This window comes from Capsicum annuum, chromosome 9 (assembly GCF_002878395.1).
Source record: "Capsicum annuum cultivar UCD-10X-F1 chromosome 9, UCD10Xv1.1, whole genome shotgun sequence".
NCBI lineage: Eukaryota > Viridiplantae > Streptophyta > Magnoliopsida > Solanales > Solanaceae > Capsicum > Capsicum annuum.
In genome coordinates, this window is record NC_061119.1 from 142468125 (window position 1) to 142478048 (window position 9924).

General features: G+C 36.4%; 1 protein-coding gene across 2 annotated transcripts; it reads left to right on the forward strand.

Moving 5' to 3' along the window:
• The first annotated feature begins 3411 nt into the window (after window positions 1–3411).
• LOC107848728 lies at window positions 3412–9525 on the forward strand. Of its 2 annotated transcripts, XR_007045021.1 has the most exons (6): window positions 3443–3735; window positions 3838–3933; window positions 7057–7182; window positions 7765–7804; window positions 8082–8273; window positions 9280–9525. XR_007045021.1 is itself a non-coding variant. In XM_016693500.2 (5 exons), the coding sequence occupies exons 1-5, from the start codon at window positions 3580–3582 to the stop codon at window positions 9348–9350; spliced, it is 489 nt and encodes a 162-aa protein (XP_016548986.1). In that variant the 5' UTR covers window positions 3412–3579; the 3' UTR covers window positions 9351–9525. The 2 variants fall into 2 exon arrangements, 1 of the variants encoding a protein (XP_016548986.1); XM_016693500.2 differs by lacking the exon at window positions 8082–8273 and having other exon boundaries at window positions 3412–3735.
• Window positions 9526–9924: the final 399 nt, after the last annotated feature.

The following is a 9924-nucleotide window of genomic DNA, read 5'->3' on the forward strand; positions in this document are numbered from 1 at the left end:
CTTATGTCATGATCCATACGACCTTTAAATGTCGATTTTTGGGTTGATCCATGATCAAGAATATCAGTAGGTGTCCCCGGATAAGTTTCAAAATTTTCGAACCTCATTTGAATCAAGTTTGGGAGTCCAAACCAGTGGATCGACGTGATATCGCTGCGCCGCGCCGACTATCGCATCGATAAATATTTTTTTCAGCTCCCAGTGTCAAATTTCAGTGAGCCGACGCAGACTCGATGCGACACGTCTGCTATAGCGTCGATCCCATCAATGTGGCACGTTGGGCTGCGCATTACTAGGCACACTTTCAGTCATTAAAAGTCGCGTCCAGTGGGATATTTGGGTCATTTTTCCACCCTTAATCAGCCACTAAAATACAAAATTCAGCCCTCAATAAGCAAAATACACTTACTTTCTCTCAAATTCTCTCAAGACATAAACCCTAACCCATCAAAGTCAAGATCAAGATCCAAAAAATTCACCATCAATCTTCACAAATTCAATCATCAAGGTATGTTAGGTGTTCATCCAAGGGCTTTCTTCCACCCTTGGAGTTCAAGAACCCTTTTTTAATTTACAAGTTGATTTCTTTCATGAATTTCATGTTGAATTGATTGTATTCATGATTATGATGTTATTTGGGTTTCTAATCCATGATTTAGTACAAGATTCATGTAAATTTATTTGACATGCGTGTGGTATTATGTGAATTCATGTTTAAGCCCTTGAAATTGTAAGTTGGGGATTTGAAATCATGAGGCCTACATGTGATTTAGTATCATGTGTATGGATAATGTTCCCCAAGTGTTTGGTAAATTGCCTAGGTGAATTAAATGGGAAAATCATGACATGCTAGCATATGTACAAGCTTATATCTCCCAAGTGTTTGTTAAAATGCTTATGTGAATTGATTAGTGGAAAGTATGACAAGTTGTTATGTGATTTCATTCATGCATAAGCTCATGTATATCAAGTGCTTGACAAAATATGTAAACTAAATGTATTGCTACTAAGCAAGTATTATTATGCCTCTAGGTTGATGCTATGTTTATTGTTCATGCTATCGAGTCCTGGGGGTATTCAATACCCGAAGAATCTAGCTGTTTACCTAGAGTTATAGTAGTTGCAAAACAGTCTTAGTCATGTCACAAAATTGTAGTACTCAATTAGTCAATCGAATTCAGTAAACTCAGTCAGTTATAGAACTCAGTCCAGTTCAGTCAGTTAACACGATCAGTAATAGTTCAGTCCAGCCTAGTACAGTTTAGAAATCAGTTCAGTGTCTATTCAGTTGGGAGTAGGATTCAGCACTGAGCGAACCTAGGGATGGGGGCGCACCCGTTAGATAAAATTGGGTCCCTAGAAGTAATCCTTAGGTTGCAGAACTACGTAATCAGCGCAAGTTATGAGATTTCACCCATTAGGTAGGACTGACATTCTTCGGGATCACCCGTTAGTTAGGAATGATCTCAGGGGTCACTTGCTAGATTATTACTGACTCTATAGCCAGTGTTAGTACCCGTGGCAGGGTACTAGCACCCTTCCAACTGGGGTCACAGGTTGGACCTCTATCAGCTCAGATTTGGGGCATGTCGGTTAGATGATTACCTCTCACAATTTCAATTTCAGTTTCCGTCTCAGTACAGAACTCAGTTCAGTTCTTCAGAATCAGGACTATCAAAAACAGTCATTCAGTTATCAGTAATACAGTATCAGTAAACTCAGATATCAGTCAATCAGTATTCAGAACTCAGTATTAAGTGTTAGCATGATCTCAGTTACAGTTTATGTATTCATACATGTACTCTCATTCAGTTACATCCATGTTACTCAGCTAGTCATCATTCATGCATATGAACCCATGCATATCAGCCTACCTCACTTAGCATACCAGTACATTCAAAGTACTGACACATACTTTTATTTTGTGCTATGATGTTTTATATCTTAGGTTCAAAAGCACGGGCTCCTAACCGTACTTAGCAGTTCAGACTTTCAGCAGCAGATTTAGTGGTGAGTCCTCATAGTCCAAGGACAGAGATTTATTATTTCAGTATTTTAGTAGTTCGGTATATTTAGTAGACGGAGTTAGTTGGGGATCTGTCCCATCAACTCATATTCAGACAGTTAGAGGATTTCAGACTAGATGTGCCAGTATTTAGTTTTTCAGTATTTGTCTCAGTTATGAACCTTATGGAGAATTTCAGCCTATCTTCCACATTTATTTCAAATATATTATTATTGCAGTGTTGTTATGATTCAGTGCTCACGGCAGGTGCCAATCATGGGTTAGCTGGTGGTCTTTCGGGGTCGCTAGCACCGTGTAGCGTCTGGAGTACAGACTCGGGACGTTACACCAGTACTTCACCATTACTTTTGTCAGGTTAATGGTGTTGTCGACTTATGTGTAAGATAGGTGCCAAACCAACATCGTCCGACCACACTAATATTTTGACATCTCCTCCAAATCAGACCTTGTTTCTCCTTCAAGCATACCAACAAGGTGTCTTAACTTCTCAAAAAAAAAATCTAGGTAATTTTTGCTCAACTCTAGCTTTGAAAAGAATACTTCGTTTAAAAAAGAGTGACCTATTTTGATTTAACATGAAGTTTAGAAAAATAAAGAAATTTTTGAATCTTGTGGTCTTAAATGAAATATAAGTCAAAATGTATCAAAATATTTTTTAGTCTTGTAGCTTTAAGCATGTCGTATGAAAAGTTTAAATTAGAATTGCTAAAAAAAGAAAGGGATCATTCATTTTGAAACGGATTAAAAAGAAAAGTATGTTATTTTTTTTTTTGAAATAACGGAAGTACTAACTAGTACTCTCTCTATCCCAATTTATGTGTCACTTTTTATTTTTTGAGAGGCAAACCGTTTAAGTTTGATCGTAAATTTAGACATGGAATCTGTAAATTTTATGAAACTACATAAAAAGTAAGTAACAACAACAACATACCCAGTGTATTCCCACAAGGTGGGATCTGGGGAGGATAAAGTGTACGTAGTCCATATACCTTATATGAAGTAATGAAATTGTCTTCGATAAATTCTCGACTCAGGACAAATATAACAAACATAAAAATATATACACATAAAAATAAACAATAGAATGAAATAACACATCACTAGGTAATAAAAGAAACAAGACAGCTGCAAAGTAATATTATAAACTATCTATTCAAAATTACAAATATCATCAAAACATCACGAACAAGAAATAACAAGACACACGTATAACACTATGATTACAAGCACAACTACACACAATATTTCTTTCTATTAGTAAGGACCCAATAGCCTAATATGTAAAAAAATACTATAAGTCATAATTATTAACAATTTAAAATATTTGAAAGATACATAAAAAAAAGTTATGATTAAAGATAAACTTATTTGAATTTAAAAATTGAAAAAAAATGAGACGTAAAATGGGGCAGAGGGAGTGTTAACACAATATTACTGTAGTTGGACTCATCTGCCAATTCCCTCCATTTCCCCTCTTTACTTTCTTCCCTAAAATTCAAAAAACCCTTCACTCTCCATTTACCTAACAAATTCCTTCCCTAAGCAAGATTGAAATGGGTCATCGTAATCTGAGTAGTTATCACCATTTAGAGAAGGAACAACACCAATCAGTAGATGGGTTATTAACCCTTTTCAAGAAAGCTAACCATGACCTTACCACTGTTCACAACAAGCTCGAAAAGGAATTTCAACAAGTATACCCTGATAATGTTTGTATTTAACACAACCCCTTTAATTTTCTTGTTAACCCATTTCAGATTTTTTTTTTTTTTTGGGTTTTTGCAATTTTATGATTTTTTTTTGGGTTTCAGGCGAACCCCATGAAGTTAGTTTCGAGGATAAAGAAAGTTCAGGATGAAATGTGTAGCTTGAAGGAACAGTGCCGTGAGTTACTTGCAGCTAAACAGGTATTGCTATTTTTTAGATTTGATTTAGAACTACGTCCCCTCAATCCTAAGTTAGTTGGGGTTACCTGTATGAATTATGTGTATTGGTCTGCTTTATTTGGGCGGAATGTGGTCAGCTAAAAACTCTCATGTTCAAAAAATGAAAGCAGTGAAAATGAGGAGAGATGATATTAAGAATGAAGCTATTTGAGACAAGGTGGGAGTAGCTCTTGTGGTGGAGAAGATGAGGGAAGCGAGACTAAGATGGTTCGGGCATATGAAGAGGCCGCGTGCGCATATGCCCCATTGAGGAGGTATGCGAGGTTGGTTGTGCTGGATTTGAGGAGAGGTAGAGGTAGGTCAAAGAAGTATTGGTAGAGGTGATTAAATAGGACATGCCACATCTTTAGCTTATTGAGGACATGACCTTAGATAAGAGGTTATGGAGGTTGCAATTTAGTATAGAAGGTTAGTAGGTAGCTGAGAATTGTTTCACTTCCTGGCGGAAAAGGCTTGGTTGTAGTTTGATGCACTGTACTTGTTTCCCTTCATACCAATAGTAGTAGCACTTTTCCCTTTCATACCAGTAGTAGTAGCATTATTTGGTTATTGTTCCTTGTTTTTTGAATGTTATGTTATCCGTTTCCTATGATTTGCTATGTGCTCTTTACTTCTGTATATTTCCTTTTAACTGTTTTGATGTGCGTTGCTCGAGCCAAGGATCTTTTAGAAACAACCTCTCTACCTCCACGAGGTAGGGGTAAGGTCTGCGTCTACCCTCCCATAACTCTACCAACTGCTTGTGGGATTATTCTGGGTATGCTGTTGTTGTTGTGACTTGTGCCTGCTCAATTTGGATTCATTTTGTTTGAATACTCAATAATTTGTGTTACAATACATATTAACTTACGTATGTATGCTAATCCGTGCGTTTATTTTCTTTTCCGCTTTGGAACCTCAATATTATTTGAACTTCTTGCACTTAGATAAAATTAATACATAAATGTAGGAAGAAATGAACCAGGTTGTTTGAATCATGCCATATCTGTGAGGAACGAGGAACTTTCATTAGATTAAAGTTTTAGCTAGGTGTATTGGCTTGCATTTGTATAGTTGGCAAAGCCAGGGAGAGGAAATATGTCAGTTGATGACGTTCAAAGAAAGAATTATGTTTTGGTATTATAATAATTTGTGATAAATAACCGGAGAATGTGGGGTGATCAAAAAACCTCCAGTGTAAAATTTCAATAATCATGCAAAGTGAGAAGAAAAAAGAGGAAGTTTCAGGACTGAATTTGTTGAGACTACATTAGATGGATCCTTTATTTCCTTGATGCATTCGCGTTGCAGAGTGGCATGGGTAGAGATACTTCATGCATGGTCTTCACTACACTAAGAATTAGCAAAAGAACCACACAGAAACACACTGTGTACTTATCTGATATAGAATTGAGAATTGAGATTGCTAGTTGTTTTTCTTTGTTTGATGTAAAGATTTAGAATAACATAGGTTAGTGATGAGATGGAAATAAGGAGAACTTTGCTTTGTTAAAATCAAATAAGAAAAGATTACATCTTCTATTTTGTTGATATAATCCTCTTCTTTTCTTGTTCAATATTAGATCAGATTTCTTTCTCTTTCTCCCCTGTTTATTGAAGTATCTAAAGCTTTGTCATGGTTCTTTAGTCAAAAGAAGTTTCCGGAGAATTTTCTAGCATGCTGTGCTGAAGTCAACTTGTCTGGACAAAATTTATTGAGTTCTCAAGTTACTTATGAAAAGCTGAAACTTGGTTACCAACATGGTAAAAGAGAAATTGATTGCTGCCCGCTTTTCTATCCTAATGGTTTTCTATTTCCTTTCAAAAGTCAAAACGTGTTTGGGTTATTGCTTGAACATCGGGAATATGATGTTGGAAACTGTATAAACTGGTATTTAATAATAACTACTTTGAGTCCAGACCTCAAGTCAGTCACAGTCCAAAATTTTCAATCTTGCTCAAGTGGTTGTGCATGATGAACTAGTTTTGGTCAATAATACTCCAAGTTCACTTTCATATTATCGTAGAATCCATTGAAACATAATTATTGTTGATGGGAGACATTACATGAGGTTTCACTAAACAAATAGGTTACTACTACCATTGGTTCTGCACTTCAAGTCGATGATGAGCTTAGTGAGTCACTTTATGATGTTTGTTTGCTCTTATCCTTTAGAAAAGAAAAAGGAAAAAAGAAATAGAAGATGTGTGGCATGTTGTTGGTACCAGAATGTGTGAGCTAAAGTGCTTATAAATACATTGCATGTTTATTTACTGTTAATTTGTTATCATTGTGGAAATGCCACTATTATGATAATGAAATGTCATGTACTACGTTTTCTAAGTACTGGATCTATGAAGAAATGGCCCATGATGGTGTGAAGCTCAGTGACATCTGTCAAGTGTGGGAAAATGAGAAAGCCTAAGGATATTCAGGAAGAAACAAATTCACTAAACTTGGCCTAACTGACTGATTTTTTATTTTTTTTTGGGATAATCATGGTGTACAGGCCAGCTTTCGCGCTCCTTGACTAAAGATTTAGTCTGACTGAAGATGTTATATGATGCTAAAATTTAATCTGTCGGAAAAACTGAAGGCTGTGTTGAATATGTAGCAGAAATCGTACTGAATCTGTGTCATTAAGTTTCTGATACTTCAGTCTACATCAAACAATCTTCAGATGAGAAGTCTTTCCTTACAATTAAAAAGAGAAAGAAATGCAGTTCAAAAATATAAAAAGAAAAATTAAGAAGTGTACTTAGTTTTCTTTGCAGCCTATGAATTTAGTTATCCTTACCTTTTGATTTTGATGAATATCCTACTTCCTCGGATTAATATTCGAACGCATATATCAAAAGTTCAGTGTGAAATTTGAATGAGATATATCTTTCTTTTGACTCGTTGAGGTTACACAAAATCACAGAGTCTGTACACAAAGTTCATGTATAGCTTTTCTGTACTTTACAAGTTGCTACTGTTGTGACCAAGACTTTCTGGTTATTAATACCAAAGAGGTGTCCAATCACCTCGCTCTTTTATTAATGTTGTTTTTACTGTGCTGCATTGGCATTTAAAAGATTTTATGCTGGCTGCACTATAAGCAGGATTTAATTGATAAAGCTCGGGCAACCGTAGTTGGGAACAGGTTGTTGCTGCAAAAGTTGCTATTATCCGCAGGTGTTCCTGTTACCAGTGATTCTGATGATCCATCATATGCTAGTTTCAACCAGGTAACTTGATTTTGCAGCATAATCCTATAGGATAATGTTGTTCCTAAATATATGGTTGAGTGTTAGGCCATTCCTCTCCCGCCAACCTTAACCATTATAACTGGAAAGATTGCCGGCTTGAGTTGTAATCACTGTGTATAATACATTATGATTTGCTCCAAGAGATGTCTTGTAAGGTTCTAACATGAAAAATGATTCTCACGTCACATCCTTCTTTATCTATCAATTCGTAGGATTTACTTTGCTTTCTATTTTGTGTGTGTGGGGTGGGGGTGGAGGGGGGGTGGGTGGATTACTGCAATATTATTGACTTCATCTGGACTGTGGCAAGGTTGCAAAAATTTCCAAATGGTGTCTAAAGATTCTGCACCATTTGCCAGCAAGCAACCAATAACTAATCTGAAGGGCAAGGATTCCTGATTTAGTTTCCATGGCATTTAAGTGCTTGCTGTGGTGGCAACTTGCCCTTCTATAGCCACCTCCAACCCAAGCCAACCCAACCCAACACAAACATGCACACCTCTTTGCTTGTTATGTCTCTCTTGCTCTCCCCCCCAAATTTTCCTTTTTCTTGATGTGCAGGTCATTGATGAGTGGACAACTCAAGTCAGATCAAGAACAGGTGAGTGTCATAATAGCAGTTCTATAACTTACATGTTCAAAGATTTTCACACTTGCCTGGCGTACAAATTATGTTTCTTATCTAAAGGAAACATAGAAATGAAAGAGGTAATTATTTTTGGTAAATATGTGTCTGGTGGCTCTGTTTTAACTGTGACCAACAAGTTTTTGCCATATTTGGGACTTAAAAGCAGCACTTTTTGTCCTTTTTTCTCATCACCACTAGCAAATTTATGAACCTCAGTGATTGATGGTTTGTTAAATCTTCTTTTGAATAGGATTTTACTCCTGCACTGCCTTGTCAACTTTGGGCTAGCTGTTTCGGTGCCTGGGAGCATTTTGGGCATCTAAGCTGAATTGCTTAAATTAAGAAATGGGTGCAATATGCGACTTACTATAACCATAGACTTAGTAACGAACAATACAAATTAGTGACAATCAAAAGTTAGCTGTTGCTACATTATGTCCAGGTAAAGAATCTCTAATTTGTCTTAAAAGACTATCTACAGGTAGTGGTATGAAATAAGTCTGATTAAAGCAAGATAGATATACATGATTCAAATAGGCAACACCAATTAGTTTTTGATTTGGCATAGTTTTTCATTTGTTGTGATAACCGTGGTGTCCGGTTACCTTGTGCGCACCTCGACTAATTCCACGGGATACCTGCCACCTCCCATCATCAACAGGTACCAGGTACCAGGTATGGCTAGGACAGATGGAAAGAAATCACCTAGTATTTGTCTCTATTGGGAATTGAATCTGAGACCTCATGGTACTCTACCCAACTTTGTTGAACCACTAGGCCACACTCTTGTGTGCTTGTGATTACCCATAGTTTGCTGGTTTACCTTTATTTCTTTGAGTGCTTCCCAGCTCCGACCTAGAAATGTGTGTGGATTGGCTTCTGCTGATACTCATTTATGCTTTTAGTTTCTTTTCTAATGATAAAGGCAAAGTATTTTATCAAGGTATCCCAATGAGGGTGTCAAAAAGTACAACAAAGAGAGAAATATGAAATAGCATTCTACAGGTTGAAGGAATTCAGGAGGTCAGACAACAACATACCGTCTAATCCCACAAATGGGGTCTGGGCAGGGTGGTGCTTACTCAGCCTTACCCCCCTACCTTGAGAAAGTAGAGAGTCTGTTTCCGAATTCAGGAGGACAGACACAGAGACAAAGTCAGATGCACTGCTCTTCCTACGCCAGAAATAAAGACTCTTTAACCATCTAGATTTGACGTGAAAGATACGGTCTCTCTTATCATTGAAGCATCTGTTGCATGTGGTGTTTCTCTCCTGTCATGAAAGCATCTGCTGTGCTTTTAGATTTTCTTATGGGATTTACTCTATGATCGATAGTAGAATTTCAGAACTCATGTTACAATACCAATGATCAACATCATTCGTTTTAAGTATGTTTTTTCTTGAAGGGGGATATGTACTTTTTTCTGACTAACTTCTTTATTATCCAGAGGATGAGAGCCCTGAATCAGGGGAAGATATCAACCAGATGTTGTTTTCTGCAATTGTGCATGACAACTAAGAAGTCATTCAACCTCTGAATTGGAAAGATGCCTGATGTAAGATATCTAGTATATGAGCTTGTGGAACATAGAGTTTGTATCATTTTATATTCCAAAATGAAGATTTTGCAATGGTTTCTTGGAGAATTCTTGTATCATTTTGTTCTTTTAAGTTTCATAGTTGTTCTTTCTTGCTATTTCAGAAGGACGTAGTAACATGAAGTAACTTTCTGAAGTAACTTGCTTTCTCTCAAAAGAAGGTAAAACTCAGAAAAACAACGTATGACATATCTTTTTTGCAGTTCTTTTTTGGTTTTTGATCTCACACAAATTTCCTGCAATAAAAAGTTTGAAGTTTTATAAACTTATCATATTATCCATAAATGACAGATTTATCGTCATGCAAATGTCATGGCATGTTACTATAGGTTTCAAAATTCTTTTGCTTTTTTAAAACCCATACTATAGGTTTCAAACTTCTTTTGCTTTTTTAAAACCCAAACTATAGGTTTCAAAATTCTTTTGCTTTTTTAAAACCCGTACTATAGGTTTCGAAGTTCTTTTCCCTTTTTAAAACCCATGCCCAATCAAAAG